The sequence below is a fragment of the Eucyclogobius newberryi genome, unplaced genomic scaffold (assembly GCF_026437365.1).
Source record: "Eucyclogobius newberryi isolate DKJ021-1_F unplaced genomic scaffold, fEucNew1.0.hap1 SCAF_21, whole genome shotgun sequence".
NCBI lineage: Eukaryota > Metazoa > Chordata > Actinopteri > Gobiiformes > Gobiidae > Eucyclogobius > Eucyclogobius newberryi.
Window position 1 is genome coordinate 1,865,434 of NW_027315846.1, and position 20,365 is coordinate 1,885,798.

The 20,365-nt window shown below is 46.4% G+C and overlaps 2 protein-coding genes across 3 annotated transcripts; one reads left to right on the forward strand and one right to left on the reverse strand.

The window, feature by feature from the left end:
• Positions 1–334: 334 nt before the first annotated feature.
• LOC140370447 (putative deoxyribonuclease TATDN3) lies at positions 335–7,890 on the reverse strand. 2 transcript variants are annotated; one of them, XM_072457599.1, is made up of 11 exons: positions 7,804–7,890; positions 7,672–7,704; positions 7,516–7,589; positions 7,360–7,444; positions 6,858–6,920; positions 6,673–6,782; positions 4,181–4,236; positions 4,009–4,121; positions 2,979–3,056; positions 1,306–1,461; positions 335–751 (listed from the first exon to the last, which is right to left on the reverse strand). In XM_072457599.1, exons 1-10 carry the CDS (start codon positions 7,855–7,857, stop codon positions 1,324–1,326), a joined length of 804 nt encoding a protein of 267 aa, XP_072313700.1. In that variant the 5' UTR covers positions 7,858–7,890; the 3' UTR covers positions 335–751; positions 1,306–1,323. The 2 variants fall into 2 exon arrangements, with proteins under 2 accessions (XP_072313700.1, XP_072313699.1); XM_072457598.1 differs by having other exon boundaries at positions 2,979–3,059.
• Positions 7,891–8,117: 227 nt separating this feature from the next.
• Positions 8,118–19,441, forward strand: fuca2 (alpha-L-fucosidase 2). Its single transcript, XM_072457896.1, has 7 exons — positions 8,118–8,395; positions 10,477–10,661; positions 13,566–13,905; positions 14,865–15,075; positions 17,152–17,342; positions 17,488–17,596; positions 18,881–19,441. The coding sequence occupies exons 1-7, from the start codon at positions 8,208–8,210 to the stop codon at positions 19,016–19,018; spliced, it is 1,362 nt and encodes a 453-aa protein (XP_072313997.1). The 5' UTR covers positions 8,118–8,207; the 3' UTR covers positions 19,019–19,441.
• Positions 19,442–20,365: the final 924 nt, after the last annotated feature.

Genomic DNA, 20,365 nt, shown 5'->3' on the forward strand with positions numbered 1-20,365 from the left:
TAAAAATGTACTTTTGTTCCTGGAGCTTTGGCTCCACCTGGTGGCTCAGCTGTGACACTGCATTTGTAAATCAGCAAATGAAAAGCTGTTTATGACATTTTAATGACTTTAATCCATGTTTTCAATGCTACAAACTCGGGCTGATTGACAAATGTCGGTAAAATTAATCTAAAAAGTGCAGAAATATCAATTTAAAGATTTTTTTCCAGACATTTTTTAAACTATAAATGATAAACTCTGCACAACATTTCGATGCATTTCCCCATATTAAGGTGTCATTTAGAATAGAAACATCCAATTAAACCCCATCGTAACGAGAGAATTAAACACAACAAACGGCTCAAAGATCTTTATTAAATATATTAAGAAAAACGCCACGTAATTTCACACATTTTGGAGCGAAATGGCAGAATTTAATCATTTTGTAGTTTCAAGTGTCTTCATCCAATCAAAAACACACATAATTGAAAGGATAGAATTGTCCGTTTTGCCTCATTTTGAAGCCAGATTCACTTTAAATGTGACATAAAGTCCATGTTTTCCATTGAACCGTGTCATTTCTCCCGTGTGGCGGCAGTAAAGTTCCATGTTGTACCTTTAACACGTCACAGACTCAAGGGTGTGGGCGGAGTTTGGGGAAGAGTCTGAGGGCGTTCGAGGTCGTCACCTCCGCCATGCGCTCCAGCGACACGCCTTTGACCTCCGCCACGTACTGCGCCGAGACGCGGACGTTCTGCGGCTCGTTCCTCACCTGGGGAAGAGGGAGGAGTCAAGGGCGGGAGGAGTCAAGAGGGGACGGACCAATGAGAGGCGGCGACGGCTCGTTTTGTCGTTTAGAAAGAAGAACGACGGCAGTTTTCTTCTGACCAGCTTTTATTGTGCGTTAACATTTGCTAGTTCATTTTTTATGACAACAACAGTGAAAAAAATATATAAACACACAAAAAACATTCAGAAAACACACAAATACACAGAAAACACAGAAAACACATACAAAAAACACACAAAAAAACAAAGGAAACACACACAAAAAACATTTAAAAAACATAGAGAAAACACACAAAAACATACAGAAAACACACAAAAAACAGAGAAAACACATAAAAACACACAGAAAACACACACAGAAAACACACAAAAAACATAGAGAAAACACACAAAAAAACACAGAAAACACCCAAAAAAATACAACACAAAAAAAATACAGAAAACGCGGGAAAAAACACCACACAAAAACGAAAAATACAGAAAAAAACGTGTCATTTCTCAGGTGCAGTGTCGCGGCGGTAAAGTTCCGTGTTGTACCTTTAACACGTCACAGACTCAAGGGTGTGGGCGGAGTTTGGGGAAGAGTCTGAGGGCGTTCGAGGTCGTCACCTCCGCCACGCGCTCCAGCGACACGCCTTTGACCTCCGCCACGTACTGCGCCGAGACGCGGACGTTCTGCGGCTCGTTCCTCACCTGGGGAAGAGGGAGGAGTCAAGGGCGGGAGGAGTCAAGAGGGGACGGACCAATGAGACGTTAATTGCACCAGTTTTCGGCGCTCGTACGGTCCCCAAAAGATATGGAAAGCCAATATGATCACACCCCGCCACTTAGGAGCCGTATCGAGGCGTATTTTCCGACGCTTTTACAAAAAACGTCTGACGTTATGCCGTGCGCCGTAAAGGAACATTTGCTAGTTTATTTTTTATGAGAACAACAGAAACAACAGAGATACAACAACAACAACAAGGAAACAAGACTGAAAAAACACACCAAAAAACATAAGGAAACAGAAAAAACACCACACATGAAACACACAAAAACAGAAAACACACACAAAAAAACACCACACAGAAACAAACTGAAAATACACACAAACCACACAAAAATACACACAAACCACACAAAAATACACACAAACCACAAACCACAGAAAAATACACACAAACCACAGAAAAATACACACAAACCACAGAAAAATACACACAAACCACAGAAAAATACACACAAACCACACAAAAATACACACAAACCACAGAAAAATACACACAAACCACACAAAAACAAACTGAAAATACACACAAACCACAGAAAAATACACACAAACCACAGAAAAATACACACAAACCACACAAAAATACACACAAAAATACACACAAACCACACAAAAATACACACAAACCACACAAAAACAAACTGAAAATACACACAAACCACACAAAAACAAACTGAAAATACACACAAACCACACAAAAACAAACTGAAAATACACACAAACCACACAAAAATACACACAAACCACACAAAAATACACACAAACCACACAAAAACAAACTGAAAATACACACAAACCACAGAAAAATACACACAAAACACACAAAAATACACACAAACCACACAAAAATACACACAAACCACACAAAAACAAACTGAAAATACACACAAACCACACAAAAACAAACTGAAAATACACACAAAAACCACCAAAAATAACACCACAACAAACGAGCTGGACCAGGGAGAACATGAGGAGTAAAAGTAGAAAATATGGGAGTGACATAAAAGAAGAAAAAAATTAAAGTTTTTGTCCATTCTATTTTTTATTTGTCAATTTGTCAAGTTGAATCGTGAAGTTATTTGTTCCCATGGTGCGTATGTCTGTCCCTAATCGTCGGAGCGGTTTGAGTCGTGCGATAACATCAGAGAGAAGAGGTAAAACAGAGAAACAGCCATATGCACTCAAAAATCCACTAAATTAAACCATTACATTTTTGTTTTTTAAATATTACTCGACTCATTTGTTGAGGTCTAAACTACTGGTGATATTCTTGCACAGAACTTGTATTTTTATGATTCAAAAATGCCCTTTTGTTGAGCACAGTGTGAATTGCGTGTAGAACAGTGACACCTGGTGGACAAAATGGCTTTCTTGTCGTGTGACGGCTGAACTTCGATCTAGAGGCTGTTTTTTATCCCTCGTGATTCAGACAAACCTGTTTTTCTGGACCCAGCGCCGGTGAATCCGTCTCCAGGCAAATGTTCTCCAGAGGAAGCTGCTTCACCAGTTTCTGCTTCTTACGGCAAAAAAAGAAGCAAAAAAAACAAATAATATTGAGTTTGTTTGGAGCGTAGATGAAACGACAGGAGCAAAAACCACAACTAAATAGGACAAGAATTGAGTTTTTATTAAACATTTGATCAAAGTAAACTAAGTCGTCTGTGAGGAGCAGAGAGAAGTGGACGTGTTGTGATTGTGCAGGAGGAGGGAACATTCCATTAATAATATCAGTAAAAACACACGTTTGATCAAGATAAAGGTTCAACTTTGTCCTGTTTAAGTGATTTTCTTCCCATTGATAAATTAGTGTCTATGGTATTAATTCAGCAGATATTTATTCATTTATTAAAATTTATTTATTTATATTTATTAATTCATTTGTATTTATTTATGTATTTATATTTATTCATGGATGCTTATTTATTTATTTATTATTATTTATGTATGTATTATTATGTATTTATATTAATTAATTGATGCATTAATCACTGTGCACTATAGAAGGGTTTTCAGGGCGTGGTCTTACCTGCTCACTGCGCACTATAGAAGGGTTTTCAGGGCGTGGTCTTACCTGCTCACTGCGCACTATAGAAGGGTTTCCTGGGCGTGGTCTTACCTGCTCACTGCGCACTATAGAAGGGTTTCCTGGGCGTGGTCTTACCTGCTCACTATAGAAGGGTTTCCTGGGCGTGGTCTTACCTGCTCACTATAGAAGGGTTTCCTGGGCGTGGTCTTACCTGCTCACTATAGAAGGGTTTCCTGGGCGTGGTCTTACCTGCTCACTATAGAAGGGTTTCCTGGGCGTGGTCTTACCTGCTCACTATAGAAGGGTTTCCTGGGCGTGGTCTTACCTGCTCACTATAGAAGGGTTTCCTGGGCGTGGTCTTACCTGCTCACTATAGAAGGGTTTCCTGGGCGTGGTCTTACCTGCTCACTATAGAAGGGTTTCCTGGGCGTGGTCTTACCTGCTCACTGCGCACTATAGAAGGGGGGATAGAGAAGAAGTATCCGGCTCTCACTGCTTCCATGGCGACGGACGGTTTCCCATCGAAGGCGTGCAGCAGCGCTCGCTCCACCCCTGAACACGCACCGTCGTTAAACATGTGGTTATGGTTTGATTATAAGTGGTTCTCTCACCGAGCTCTTTGAGGAGGTGGATCGTGGGACGTCCCGCCGACCGAGAGTGAACGTTCCTGATAAAACACATTTTAAAATCTGTCGGACGCAAAGAATCCCCGCTATGTACTTAAATGTTGTTGATTTTTCAGCTCTGAGGTTCAGCTCTGAGGTTCAGCTCTAAGGTCCAGCTCCAAGGTGCAGCTCCAAGGTGCAGCTCCGAGGTCCAGCTCTGAGGTTCAGCTCTAAGGTGCAGCTCCAAGGTGCAGCTCTGAGGTTCAGCTCTAAGGTGCAGCTCCAAGGTGCAGCTCCGAGGTCCAGCTCTAAGGTCCAGCTCCAAGGTGCAGCTCTGAGGTTCAGCTCTAAGGTGCAGCTCCAAGGTGCAGCTCTGAGGTTCAGCTCCAAGGTTCAGCTCTAAGGTTCAGCTCTAAGGTGCAGCTCTAAGGTCCAGCTCTAAGGTGCAGCTCTAAGGTCCAGCTCTAAGGTCCAGCTCTAAGGTGCAGCTCCAAGGTGCAGCTCTGAGGTTCAGCTCTAAGGTCCAGCTCTAAGGTCCAGCTCTAAGGGTCAGCTCTAAGGTCCAGCTCCAAGGTTCAGCTCTAAGGTTCAGCTCTAAGGTTCAGCTCTAAGGTCCAGCTCCAAGGTGCAGCTCTATGGTTCAGCTCCAAGGTGCAGCTCCAAGGTGCAGCTCTAAGGTCCAGCTCCAAGGTGCAGCTCTAAGGCTCAGCTCTAAGGTCCAGCTCTAAGGTCCAGCTCCAAGGTGCAGCTCTAAGGCTCAGCTCCAAGGTGCAGCTCTAAGGTCCAGCTCCAAGGTGCAGCTCCAAGGTGCAGCTCTAAGGTCCAGCTCTAAGGTCCAGCTCCAAGGTGCAGCTCCAAGGTGCAGCTCTAAGGCTCAGCTCTAAGGTCCAGCTCTAAGGTTCAGCTCTGAGGTTCAGCTCTAAGGTCCAGCTCCAAGGTGCAGCTCTAAGGTGCAGCTCTAAGGCTCAGCTCTAAGGTGCAGCTCTGAGGTGCAGCTCTGAGGTTCAGCTCTAAGGTGCAGCTCCGAGGTGCAGCTCTAAGGCTCAGCTCTAAGGTGCAGCTCTGAGGTGCAGCTCTGAGGTTCAGCTCTAAGGTCCAGCTCCAAGGTGCAGCTCTAAGGTGCAGCTCTAAGGCTCAGCTCTAAGGTGCAGCTCCAAGGTGCAGCTCTGAGGTTCAGCTCTAAGGTTCAGCTCCGAGGTCCAGCTCTAAGGTCCAGCTCCAAGGTGCAGCTCTAAGGTGCAGCTCTGAGGTTCAGCTCTAAGGTGCAGCTCCAAGGTGCAGCTCTGAGGTTCAGCTCTAAGGTCCAGCTCCAAGGTGCAGCTCTGAGGTTCAGCTCTAAGGTGCAGCTCCAAGGTGCAGCTCTGAGGTTCAACTCCAAGGTTCAGCTCTAAGGTTCAGCTCTAAGGTGCAGCTCTAAGGTCCAGCTCCAAGGTGCAGCTCTAAGGTTCAGCTCTAAGGTGCAGCTCTAAGGTCCAGCTCTAAGGTGCAGCTCCAAGGTGCAGCTCTGAGGTTCAGCTCTAAGGTTCAGCTCTGAGGCTCAGCTCTAAGGTGCAGCTCTAAGGTCCAGCTCCAAGGTGCAGCTCTAAGGTTCAGCTCCAAGGTGCAGCTCCAAGGTGCAGCTCTAAGGTTCAGCTCTAAGGGTCAGCTCTAAGGTCCAGCTCCAAGGTTCAGCTCTAAGGTTCAGCTCTAAGGTTCAGCTCTAAGGTCCAGCTCCAAGGTGCAGCTCTAAGGTTCAGCTCCAAGGTGCAGCTCCAAGGTGCAGCTCTAAGGTCCAGCTCCAAGGTGCAGCTCTAAGGCTCAGCTCTAAGGTCCAGCTCTAAGGTCCAGCTCCAAGGTGCAGCTCTAAGGTTCAGCTCTGAGGTTCAGCTCTAAGGTCCAGCTCCAAGGTGCAGCTCTAAGGTGCAGCTCTAAGGTCCAGCTCCAAGGTTCAGCTCTAAGGTTCAGCTCTAAGGTCCAGCTCCAAGGTGCAGCTCTAAGGTCCAGCTCCAAGGTGCAGCTCTAAGGTCCAGCTCCAAGGTTCAGCTCTAAGGTCCAGCTCCAAGGTGCAGCTCTAAGGTCCAGCTCCAAGGTGCAGCTCTAAGGTCCAGCTCCAAGGTTCAGCTCTAAGGTCCAGCTCCAAGGTGCAGCTCTAAGGTCCAGCTCCAAGGTGCAGCTCTAAGGTCCAGCTCCAAGGTGCAGCTCTAAGGTCCAGCTCTAAGGCTCTAAGGAACTTTTAAATAAATAAAATGAAACAGAAAAGTACTTTACACACATTTTGTATCATAGACGTTCTTAGTTTGTGTTTTTCACTGTCAAAATGTTCTTCTCACTTTCATGATTTGAAATGTTGTTTTTCATGTTTTTTCTCTGCACTTTGAGCTCTTTTGCACATTTCCTCATCATGTTTAACACTATAAATATATCTAAACGATGGATTAAACTGAAACATCGTGTCGTAACTCTTCTCCCCCGTGACCTGTACAGTCCCGACCTCCCCCGCGCTCGCCGTCTGAACTCACACGGGCAGATCCAGCCGTTTGGCGAGCTCCACCTGGCGCGCGAGCACCTGCCGCTGCCCGTCTTTCTCCGCGTCGCCGCTCGCCCAACGTGGCGTGAAGTCCAGGCCGACCTGAAAGCCACGAGAGCGGGTGAACACGGCGAACGTGTCGGAGAAGGAGAGAAAAACGACAAAAGCGGGCGCTACCTCTCCCACGGCGACGAGCTGGTCCCTGTACGTATCGATGAGCGGCAACGCGGCGTCCAGGTCCTGAAGACGAGACGGAAAAGGACGTAAAAGGCGGGAAAACGCTTCGGAAACACTCGGACGTTCGCGTTTCTCGCTCCGCCCCTTCACGCGTGATTGAGCTTTTCTTTCCCCCTCGTTTTTCATCTCCGTCTTGTGATGTTTTGTCCTTCTACAGTATTTTCTGGACTATAAGTTGCACCTTTTTTCATAGTTTTGGCCGGGGTGCGACTTATACTTATATTTATACTTATACACTTATACACTTATACTCCGGAGCGACTTGCAACCGCATTTCATCCTCCAGTGCAACATTTCGACCCTGTAAAATCACATTTGTTGCATAATCTTGTTCAAACTTAAAATTCCTCATGTTTATATCTGATGTCAGTTAATTAAATGTATTACCACACTTCACTTCTTCTATGAATCCGTCTGATTATTGAACATATTGTTCTCTGACCTGTGGCGCTGCTGCCCTCTGCTGGCCTGGAGACACTTCTTGCACAGGATGAACGCCTAAACACGGGAAAATAAAACCCGGAAACCTAAAGGAGCAAAAAACGTGACCATGTTTGACGTGTACATATAAAAGTGGATACATCACATTTGTTTGTACCTCTCTGACAGCTTTATGATCTTCTCAAACTCTCCAGAATGCTCCGCTACAGCTAAAATCGCCAACAATCCAGCCTGGAACACACATAACACATGAAATACACATAAATATTGCATTTTCCACGTACATAATAAAACGTGGACATAATTTCGGCACCTTTTTGGACCTGTCAATCACGTCTTCCAAGTCCTAAACGAGCAAAAACATTTATTACGCTTTTGTTAATAACGAACAGTCAAACAAAGCTTTATTATCATTATTATTATTATGTTATATTTCTTGTTAAACCTTGTCAAAATCCCCTGAAGAGATGTGACAGTGGCAGTCGACGTAGCGATGCATGTGGACGCTAAGCTAGCTGTTAGCCACCGAACCAAAACACGGCGGATTGTTTTTGTTTTTACTGCGCATGCGTAGCTTTTACGCGCGTTCGTTTTAAGACACAGCGTCGTGCGGAGTCACGTCCAAAGCTTTTTAACACACGCGCTTTAACCCCGCCTATACGTGTGCATCATCATCAAGCAAGCGTTGACGTGATTGGCTGAAAAAACGAGCTGGTACCGCCTTCTTTTGCTTGACTTCCGTGTTTACGTTCGTTCGTCATGTGATTTTAAGCCATATCTCGTTTGCAAACCCGTTTTATTAACTCAGACTCACGGGAAACGTCGCATTTCACGTGTTTTTAGCCGACAATGGCATCGGCGGCGGTCCGTTTCTCTTTGTTTTTGTCGATTTTGGGAAACTGCGGCGCCAAATATGAGCCGACTTGGGACTCCATCGACTCCAGACCGCTTCCGCCGTGGTTCGATCAGGCGAAGTTCGGCATTTTCATTCACTGGGGCGTTTTTTCCGTGCCCAGCTTCGGCAGCGAGTGGTTCTGGTGAGACACAACACGATATTATAATAAATCCATGGACATAACACGCGTATGATCAGGAAGTAGACTTATGACAACCTGTGCATCGGTCATAACGAATGCATTACACGGGGTTGAGCCAGAACAGGTGGTTTTCGGGTTAATAAATGATTCAAATATTAGTTTTTATTAAGATTCGTTGTTCTAGATCAACATCAAAACGTTATTTATTGAGTTAATACTGTATATTTGTATGCAGTCCGAGTATATTCTTATTCTCACTACTTCTTTTATCCATGCATTTGTCATTCCTTTGTTACAGTAGGTTATTTGATATTTAATATGTTCTATGATATATTCTTACACTCTTGCATAAACAACAAATAACCCACGGCCTTTCATAAAACGATACACAATATGTCGATTTAACTGCATTATCACTTTTGAAACTACATAGATAAACACATGTAATATAAAAAATGAGCCTAAGCTATAGCCTAAGCTTAGTAATACGCACTTATAAAACAGGATACTGCATTAGCTTTGTAAATACATAATTAAACAAAAATATGATTTGCTTTTGACTCATCAGAATGTTGCAACGCAGGAAGTGTTGGGTCTGCATTCTTCTTTTATGCAGCTGTGGCACGTGATTGGATCAATTTGCCTTATTTTACTGCACTTCTGTGGTATTAATGATCAACTAAACTGTAAAAACACTTTGCTCGGGGCTCGATTATGTGGATGAATTGATTTGCTAAAACTGTCTTCACTATAATAACTGAATATAATATATATATATAGAATCATACACCATTGAAATACACATATTGTACAAACAACAAATAACCCACAGACAACAACAAAAAACACACAAAGGTTTCAAATACACACGTTTTGATCTCCCACTAGAAGCTGTGCAATAACGAGCAGGACCAAAAGAGGGCGCTCACGGGCAGGGTTTAAAAAAAACTCCCAACCTTTGTATCTTTTTATATGTATTCAGTTGTACTAATTCCTTCTTTTATGCATTTGTCATTCCTTTGTTGTGGTTTATATTTGAAATTTCCAAATGTTTTTTAAAGAGAATCCAGCTATACATGCGTCCGCGGTGACGTCATACATCCGGGACGTCCCCATAGCGGCCATTTTGAAAGGGGCACACGATATACTAGCAACCACCACGACTGCGTCCTTTTCTACGTCATAATGAGCTACGAATACTTTGACTCTTTAGGCGATAACGGCAAAACTAAGGCCCACGACAAAGCTATTGTTCCTCTGTCTGACAACAGAGCAATGACCTTACAGAACGATGACCTTACAGAACAATGACCTTACAGAACGATGACCTTACAGGACAATGACCTTACAGAGCAATGACCTTACAGAACGATGACCTTACAGAACGATGACCTTACAGAGCAATGACCTTACAGAACAATGACCTTACAGAACGATGACCTTACAGAACGATGACCTTACAGAACGATGACCTTACAGAGCAATGACCTTACAGAACGATGACCTTACAGAACGATGACCTTACAGAACAATGACCTTACAGAACGATGACCTTACAGGACAATGACCTTACAGAGCAATGACCTTACAGAACGATGACCTTACAGAACGATGACCTTACAGAGCAATGACCTTACAGAACAATGACCTTACAGAACGATGACCTTACAGAACGATGACCTTACAGAACGATGACCTTACAGAGCAATGACCTTACAGAACGATGACCTTACAGAACGATGACCTTACAGAACGATGACCTTACAGAACAATGACCTTACAGAACAATGACCTTACAGAACAATGACCTTACAGAACAATGACCTTACAGAACAATGACCTTACAGAGCCATGACCTTACAGAACGCGTGTTTTTGGCATTTTGGCCTCATATATCCTGCATTTCGTATGTAGCAGATGTGCTGTTGTGCCCCTTTCAAAATGGCGGACTCGGTTGCTACTGTACAAGTTCCCGGATGTGCGAACGCATGGATGGTTTTGGTTTTCGCCACGGTTTCTCCGGCGTTCGGCGAACCGAGCGCACGTGTTCAGTGACCGTAACGCCGTTCCTCCTCGCGCAGGCAGTACTGGCACAACAAGGTCCCAGCGTACGTGAACTTCATGCAGAAGAACTACCCGCCCGGGTTCACGTACCAGGACTTCGCGCCGCTCTTCACCGCCGAGTTCTTCGACCCCAAAGAGTGGACGGAGATCTTCGCCGCGTCGGGCGCCAAGTACGTCGTGCTCACCACCAAACACCACGAAGGTACGAGAACTACGTCAGTACAAGGCCTCATATTTCTGCTTCTTTTTTAGAACTGGCACTAACAATTCATTTACCGTATTCTCCGCACTATAAGGCGCACTGGATTTTAAGGCGCATTAAGCGAAACAAAACGTGCACCACACAAAATCGCTTCGAGGTCAATAAGCACAATCAGAATTAATCCATATATAAAGCGCACTGGATTATAAAACGCAGTCGTTTTTTGAGAAAATTAAAGGCTTTTGGGTGCGCCTTATAGTGCGGAAAATACGGTAGTAGTTTTTTTTTTATTTCATTGGACATTGGACCTTTTTAAGTACAATTTTAATCAAATAAAAGTTGAAATATGGTGACTGGAAGCTTCTAGAGAGCGAATATTTACATACTAAAAGTGTAATATTGATAAAAATCAGACTTTTTTTTTTGTTTGTGTCGTAAAAGTTCTTTTGGCGTGTGTTTTAGAGTCTGTTTAGTCACAATTATGACATTTTTTGTTAAGACCGTTTTACCGGTCATCTTGTCACGACTGTTCTGATTGGTTGCATGCGCCGCATTCTTCTGCTCATTCGCGCTCTTCTTCTGCTCGTTCGTGCTCTTCTTCTGCTCATTCGTGCTCTTCTTCTGCTCATTCACGCTCTTCTTCTGCTCATTCGCGCTCTTCTTCTGCTCGTTCGTGCTCTTCTTCTGCTCATTCACGCTCTTCTTCTGCTCATTCGCGCTCTTCTTCTGCTCGTTCGTGCTCTTCTTCTGCTCATTCGTGCTCTTCTTCTGCTCATTCACGCTCTTCTTCTGCTCATTCACGCTCTTCTTCTGCTCGTTCGTGCTCTTCTTCTGCTCATTCGTGCTCTTCTTCTGCTCATTCTCGCTCTTCTTCTGCTCGTTCGTGCTCTTCTTCTGCTCATTCGTGCTCTTCTTCTGCTCATTCACGCTCTTCTGCTCATTCACGCTCTTCTTCTGCTCATTCACGCTCTTCTTCTGCTCATTTGTGCTCTTCTTCTGCTCGTTCGCGCTCTTCTTCTGCTCATTAACGCTCTTCTTCTGCTCATTCGCGCTCTTCTGCTCATTCGTGCTCTTCTTCTGCTCGTTCTCGCTCTTCTTCTGCTCGTTCTCGCTCTTCTTCTGCTCATTAACGCTCTTCTTCTGCTCATTCACGCTCTTATTTTGCTCGTTCGTGCTCTTCTTCTGCTCATTCACGCTCTTCTTCTGCTCATTCACGCTCTTCTTCTGCTCATTCACGCTCTTCTTCTGCTCGTTCTCGCTCTTCTTCTGCTCATTAACGCTCTTCTTCTGCTCATTCGCGCTCTTCTTCTGCTCATTCGTGCTCTTCTTCTGCTCGTTCTCGCTCTTCTTCTGCTCATTCACGCTCTTCTTCTGCTCATTCACGCTCTTCTTTTGCTCGTTCGCACTCTTCTTCTGCTCATTCACGCTCTTCTTCTGCTCATTCGCGCTCTTCTTCTGCTCATTCTCGCTCTTCTTCTGCTCGTTCGTGCTCTTCTTCTGCTCGTTCGTGCTCTTCTTCTGCTCGTTCGCGCTCTTCTTCTGCTCATTCGCGCTCTTCTTCTGCTCATTCGCGCTCTTCTTCTGCTCATTCTCGCTCTTCTTCTGCTCGTTCGTGCTCTTCTTCTGCTCATTCGTGCTCTTCTTCTGCTCGTTCGTGCTCTTCTTCTGCTCATTCACGCTCTTCTTCTGCTCATTCGCGCTCTTCTTCTGCTCGTTCGTGCTCTTCTTCTGCTCATTCACGCTCTTCTTCTGCTCATTCGCGCTCTTCTTCTGCTCGTTCGTGCTCTTCTTCTGCTCATTCGTGCTCTTCTTCTGCTCATTCACGCTCTTCTTCTGCTCATTCACGCTCTTCTTCTGCTCGTTCGTGCTCTTCTTCTGCTCATTCGTGCTCTTCTTCTGCTCATTCTCGCTCTTCTTCTGCTCGTTCGTGCTCTTCTTCTGCTCATTCGTGCTCTTCTTCTGCTCATTCACGCTCTTCTGCTCATTCACGCTCTTCTTCTGCTCATTCACGCTCTTCTGCTCATTTGTGCTCTTCTTCTGCTCGTTCGCGCTCTTCTTCTGCTCATTAACGCTCTTCTTCTGCTCATTCGCGCTCTTCTGCTCATTCGTGCTCTTCTTCTGCTCGTTCTCGCTCTTCTTCTGCTCGTTCTCGCTCTTCTTCTGCTCATTAACGCTCTTCTTCTGCTCATTCACGCTCTTATTTTGCTCGTTCGTGCTCTTCTTCTGCTCATTCACGCTCTTCTTCTGCTCATTCACGCTCTTCTTCTGCTCATTCACGCTCTTCTTCTGCTCGTTCTCGCTCTTCTTCTGCTCATTAACGCTCTTCTTCTGCTCATTCGCGCTCTTCTTCTGCTCATTCGTGCTCTTCTTCTGCTCGTTCTCGCTCTTCTTCTGCTCATTAACGCTCTTCTTCTGCTCATTCGCGCTCTTCTTCTGCTCATTCACGCTCTTCTTCTGCTCGTTCTCGCTCTTCTTCTGCTCATTAACGCTCTTCTTCTGCTCATTCGTGCTCTTCTTCTGCTCGTTCGTGCTCTTCTTCTGCTCATTCACGCTCTTCTTCTGCTCATTCACGCTCTTCTTTTGCTCGTTCGCACTCTTCTTCTGCTCATTCACGCTCTTCTTCTGCTCGTTCTCGCTCTTCTTCTGCTCATTAACGCTCTTCTTCTGCTCATTCGTGCTCTTCTTCTGCTCGTTCGTGCTCTTCTTCTGCTCATTCGCGCTCTTCTTCTGCTCATTCTCGCTCTTCTTCTGCTCGTTCGTGCTCTTCTTCTGCTCGTTCGTGCTCTTCTTCTGCTCGTTCGCGCTCTTCTTCTGCTCATTCGCGCTCTTCTTCTGCTCATTCGCGCTCTTCTTCTGCTCATTCGCGCTCTTCTTCTGCTCATTCTCGCTCTTCTTCTGTTCTAGGTTTCACCCTGTGGGGCTCTAAGAACTCGTGGAACTGGAACGCGGTGGACGTGGGGCCCAAGCGCGACTTGGTGGGCGAGCTGGCCGGAGCGCTGCGGGCCGACAGCGACCTGCGCCTCGGGCTCTACCACTCGCTGTTCGAGTGGTTCAACCCGCTCTTCCTGCTCGACGCCGCCAACGTCTTCACTACCGACTTCTTCCCCGCCGCCAAGACGCTGCCGGAGCTGTACGAGCTGGTGACCAAGTACAAGCCCGAGGTGCTGTGGTCGGACGGCGACGGGGACGCGCCGGACAAGTACTGGAACAGCACCGGCTTCCTGGCCTGGCTCTACAACGACAGGTGAGACGGGGGCGGCGCCAGGTCGAGGGGTCACGCCCACGCCGGAGAACACGAGATGGAGGGCGATAATCGATGGGCCCATTACTCTGCCGACTCATCGTTCGATTAAATAAAAAGCTGGAACAATGTTCTTTGGGACACAATCGTTGTTACGTGAACATTTGTGGCGACATTATGTTATTTTGTTGTAGAACGACAAGATCTGAGCTGTAGGCGGTCGAGTAAAGCGACTTCTGTTTGGAGATTCTTCAAACGTACTAAAGTGTTTCATTCTGCTTTTTATTTATTGCAGGTGATACTTTTTTATGATATTGTACATTTATCCAGCTTTATGGTTTTTGCGTCAATTGAAACAACTTTATTTATTTACATTTATTTATTTGTATTTATTGATTTATTTGTTTATTCTTATTTATATTTATTTTTATTGATTTATTTGTTTATATTTATTGATTTATTTTTATTGATTTATATTGATTGATTTATATTGATTGATTTTGATTTATTTATTTGTGTTTATTCATTTGTATTTATTTATATTTATTTGTATTTATTGGTTTATATTTATTGCTTTTTTATTTATTTTTATTTATTTATTTGTATTTATTGATTTGCTGCTGCGGCGCTCCAGGTTCTTTCCATCACATTAATGATGATGTTGTTGCACTTTAATGTCTTAAACATTCTTCATCCTGAAACCTTCAAACACCAAATTTCAACCTTTTATTTGGATAAAAATGTCCATGAACCACAAGAACGCAGCAGTAACTTTAAAACTTTTAAAACATTCTCGCCAAATTAAATAAGTTAGTTAATAACAAATTAAATTGGGGGGAAAAACCCACATAAATATAAAAAATACTATATTCTGGCGACAATTCAACCTCTAAATCCCAAAATTGATGTTCTTATCTGTAAAACGCGACAGATTCCGAGCCTCCTTCTCTTTCCCTGCTCAGTCCGGTGCGAGACACGGTGGTGACCAACGACCGCTGGGGCTACGGCTCCATCTGCAGGCACGGAGGGTACTACACCTGCTCTGACCGCTACCAGCCCGGGCACCTGCTGCAGCACAAGTGGGAGAACTGCATGACCGTGGACAAGAGGAGCTGGGGCTTCAGGAGGAACGCGCCGCTGCAGGACTATCTGAGCGCCCAGGAGCTCGTGTCTGTGAGTGCGCCGCCACGCCCACGCCAAACGCCACTCCCACGCCACACCCACGCCGCCTCACCCATGCCCGCGACAAACGCCACACCCACGCCACACCCACGGCAAACGCCACACCCACGCCACACCCACGCCGCCTCACCCACGCCCACGCCACACCCACGCCACACCCACGCCGCCTCACCCACGCCCACGCCACACCCACGCCACACCCACGCCGCCTCACCCACGCCCACGCCACACCCACGCCACACCCACGCCGCCTCACCCACGCCCACGCCACACCCACGCCACACCCACGCCGCCTCACCCATGCCCGCGACAAACGCCACACCCACGCCACACCCACGGCAAACGCCACACCCACGCCACACCCACGCCGCCTCACCCACGCCACACCCACGCCGCCTCACCCATGCCCGCGACAAACGCCACACCCACGCCACACCCACGGCAAACGCCACACCCACGCCACACCCACGCCGCCTCACCCATGCCCGCGACAAACGCCACACCCACGCCTCACCCACGGCAAACGCCACACCTACGCCACACCCACGCCACACCCACGCCACACCCACGCCACACCCACGCCACACCCACGCCGCCTCACCCACGCCCGCGACAAACGCCACACCCACGCCGCCTCACCCACGCCACACCCACGCCGCCTCACCCACGCCACACCCACGCCACACCCACGCCACACCCACGCCACCACCACGCCACACCCACGCCTCACCCACGGCAAACGCCACACCCACGCCACACCCACGCCACACCCACGCCACACCCACGCCGCCTCGCCCGCGACAAACGCTACACCCACGCCGCCTCACCCACGCCACACCCACGCCACACCCACGCCACACCCACGCCACCACCACGCCACACCCACGCCACACCCACGCCACCACCACGCCACCACATCCACGCCACACCCACGCCGCCTCACCCACGCCACACCCACGCCACACCCACGCCACCACCACGCCACACCCACGCCTCACCCACGGCAAACGCCACACCCACGCCACACCCACGCCGCCTCACCCACGCCCGCGACAAACGCTACACCCACGCCGCCTCACCCACGCCACACCCACGCCACCACCATGCCACACCCACGCCACCACCACGCCACACCCACGCAACCACACCCATGCCACACCCACGACGCCGCACCCACGACGCCATACCCGCGCCGCCGAACCCGCGCCGCGCCGTCGCACCCGCACAAGCCATTTATTTATGAGCATGATTTAGTGTTAAACCTTGTTATTATTAATAGTGTTAGTCCAAAACCAAATCCACTTATGAATATTATCGACTAGGGCAGGGCGATATGGCAAAAAAAAGAATAAATTTAACTTTTCACAAACCAAATCATAATATCATGAACATAGAAGAAAGACTTTTAAATTTTACACAAAAAATAGTCAAAAATATTTTCTTCAAAGGTCAAACTCGCTCCGAAACATGTGTTTTCCTGAAATACATGTTATTATTTTAGCTGGAAATATTTATCTATTTAACAAATATTATTATTATCATTATTATTACTACAGTTTATGTTGCGCTTTCCCACCTAATAAAGACACTCAAAGTGCTTCACCTGCCAATGTGGGTGAAGTGTCTTGCCCAAGGACATTTCCTCTAGCGCCCCCCTGTGGCACCTGGTGTTCCAGCGGTCTCCCAAAAACTCCCACCGGAAAGGCCTGTTTATTTCTTAAAAGGAGATTGATTTGAGTTTGGGGATGTTAACACGCTAACACACGGTAACACACGCTAACACGCGCTAACACGCGCTAACACACGCTAACACACGCTAACACACGCTAACACACGCTAACACATGCTAACACGCGCTAACACACGCTAACACGCGCTAACACGCGCTAACACACGCTAACACACGCTAACGAAAGAACGTTTAAATGTGAACAAAGGTGTCTCATTGGTTTTATATGATGTTGGTTTGCACTTTTCCACATTTGTTTCCACGTTTGTTTCCACGTTTGTTTCCACGTTTGTTTCCACATTTGTTTCCACATTCGTCTCCACGTTTGTCCCGCTCAGAGTCTGGTGGAGACCGTCTCGTGTGGGGGAAACCTGCTCCTGAACATCGGGCCCACTCACGAGGGCAGGATCTCGCCCATCTTTGAGGAGCGTCTGAGGCAGATGGGACGATGGCTGAAGGTCAACGGAGAAGGAATCTACAACAGCACGGCCTGGAGGGCCCAGAACGACTCTGTGACCGACAAGATCTGGTACTGAGACTGAGACGGGACTGGACCGGGACTGGACCAGGACTGGACCAGGGCTGGACCAGAACTGGACCAGGACTGGACCAGGACTGGACCAGGACCTTTTGTTTCCCATGGAGAACCCACCTAAAGGGCGTGTCCTCCTCAGGTACACATGGAAGCCCCAGGACAAGGCCGTGTTCGCCTTTATGCTGCAGTGGCCCGACTCTGGCTTTGTTGTCCTGACTGAACCTGTGCCCACGGAGGGACTGACCCAGGTGAGAGCGGGCCGGGCCCAGGTGAGAGCGGGCCGGGCCCAGGTGAGAGCGGGCCGGGGCCAGGTGAGAGCGGGCCGGGCCCAGGTGAGAGCGGGCCGGGCCCAGGTGAGAGCGGGCCGGGCCCAGGTGAGAGCCCGGGCCGGGCCCAGGTGAGAGCGGGCCGGGCCCAGGTGAGAGCCCGGGCCGGGCCCAGGTGAGAGCGGGCCGGGCCCAGGTGAGAGCCCGGGCCGGGCCCAGGTGAGAGCGGGCCGGGCCCAGGTGAGAGCCCGGGCCGGGCCCAGGTGAGAGCGGGCCGGGCCCAGGTGAGAGCCCGGGCCGGGCCCAGGTGAGAGCCCGGGCCGGGCCCAGGTGAGAGCGGGCCGGGCCCAGGTGAGAGCCCGGGCCGGGCCCAGGTGAGAGCGGGCCGGGCCTTAGAAAAAAATTCACTAGAAATATTAAGAAATCGAATTGACCTTAAATAAAATAAATAAAACAAAAAAAATAAATATAATAAAATGATCTGAACAAAAAACACCAAAGAGTGAGACAAAAAAAAGAATAAATATATAAAATTACATAAATAAATAAAATAACATAATGGGGCGCCTTGTTAAAATGAAGATTTACTTTTACAGCGAATAGAAATGATCAGGTTCAACATTTATGACTTTATGTTGAGTGTTTCTAATGAGAATAAACAGGAAAAACCGCCTCTAATAAATCTGAATGTGTTATTGTATTATTATTACGATCGATTTCAAAATGTGTGAAGCCGTCAGCGTTTTTGGCTTGATTTTAACCCCGATTTGCCTCTTTCCTCCGGCGAATACGGCGCCCTCCTGTGGCGGCCTCACGATTATTGTGAGAAAAAACATAGCGATTTAACGATGCGTCACAATTATTGAGACCAAACAACAGTGAAATCTTTCATTTCCTGTCATTCTCGTGCTCTGACATGTGACTGTTCCTCAAGTTTGTGCCTAACTTTATCAAGCTGAACTTTCTAAAAGACAAAATAAAGTTAAATGTGACAAAAACAGAATAAACAAATACAGTTCTTTACATTTAAGTCTATTTTTTGAGCTGAATATTGAACAAAAAAGACTTAATTTTGCCTCTAAAATGGTCACAATTCTTATTTTTCGGTTCTCAAACTCGTATCGCGACTCGAACAATCACGATCATCGATTCGCCCGATCATCGATTCACTTTTCGCGTTAATCGTCGGGTAATTCGGGACACAATGCCATAAATCTCGTAGTAAATGTCTCGTTTCCTGTCGTTCTTTCCCCGGTCGTCCAACAGGTGGAGCTGTTGGGTTACGGCGCTCTCAAATGGGAGTCGGCGAAGCCCGGCGGACTGAAGGTGCTCGTGCCGCCTCTGCCTTTGAACCGGATGCCCTGCCTCTGGGCCTGGACCCTCAAAATCACAGGAGCCTCTTAAACCTCGAACCTCCGCAGAGAATAATGTGATTTTAGCGTTTTGCCCGTGGAATAAGCGCGGATATGAAGGGAAATGATATGAAATGCACAAGAGAATGTCGTGAAGCGGTGCCAAACGTGGGCATTCTTCTGTTTAATTGAGTGTTTTGATTGTTTCGGTGGCGGTGGTGGCGGAAACGGGTGAGTAATACGTCCAATCGATGCTGTAATTTGCACTATTTTGTCCATATTTTTTTGTCCATGTTTTGGCTGTTTAAGACATGAATGTTGAAATGTGGTGATTTTTACGTTTGATCTCGGCCGTTACACATTAAAAAAGCGTAAAAATCAGTCATTATTCATGTCGTGGGCTGTTAAAAGTGCACTATGTTTCCAAGAATGTTCCACAAATGTCAAATCGAAACAAGAATGCCATTAAATAAAATACAATTTCCAGGTTAGAAATGTCAGTCTGATTGTTTTTCTGTCGTAAAAAATCCATAATATGTTTTTTTTAGCCTCAAAATTGTCCTCGAGCTTCACTAATGTTAATTTTTTTGTCCATGTTTCAGCTGCTTAAGACGTGAATGTTGAATTGTGGATTTTGAATAAACATGACGGTGATTTTTACGTTCGATCTCGGCCGTTTCATGTAAAAAAAAGTGTAAAAATCAGTAATTTTTCATGTCTTGGCCTGTTTAAGGTGCACTATGTTGTCAAGAATGTTCCACAAACATCAAATCGAAACGCAATTACCATTAAATAAAATCCAATTTTGAATTTCCGGATTAGAAATGTCAGTCAGATTGTTTTTCTGTTATAAAAAAATCCATAATATATGTTTTTTTTAGCCTCAGAATTGTGCTCGAGCTTCTCTAAATAATTTGTGTTAAGTATATATTATATATGTTAAAAAGCTAAAATCAGTCAGTATTTGTCCAGTTTCACCTAAAAATTCAGATTTTGCCTTCATCAGAAATGCTATATATCTATCATAATCTCTTATTAAATTAACAAATGTGGTCGAATACAATAGTAAAATACATACAAAAATACAGAGTAAATGATCAGGTTTTCATTTGTCAAAACCACATTGATTTTCTAAATCACGTCACGTTCCATTTTTTATTTTACAAATTTCCACAGCTCCAGGAACATTTTCAGTAATTCTTGGCAATGACGCCGTCACGTTCCACTTCCTCTTCGCTTCATTCATTCTGGAATTTCAAAAATATATTTGTTTACACACTTATAAACCTTCTATTGTCTCGTACTTTTTTGATAAACACAGTGATCAATAAACCCCCCAAACCCCCGTCACGTCCCCCCTGTGCAGCGCCCTCTGCCGGCCGCACGCGCCTCCGCAGCG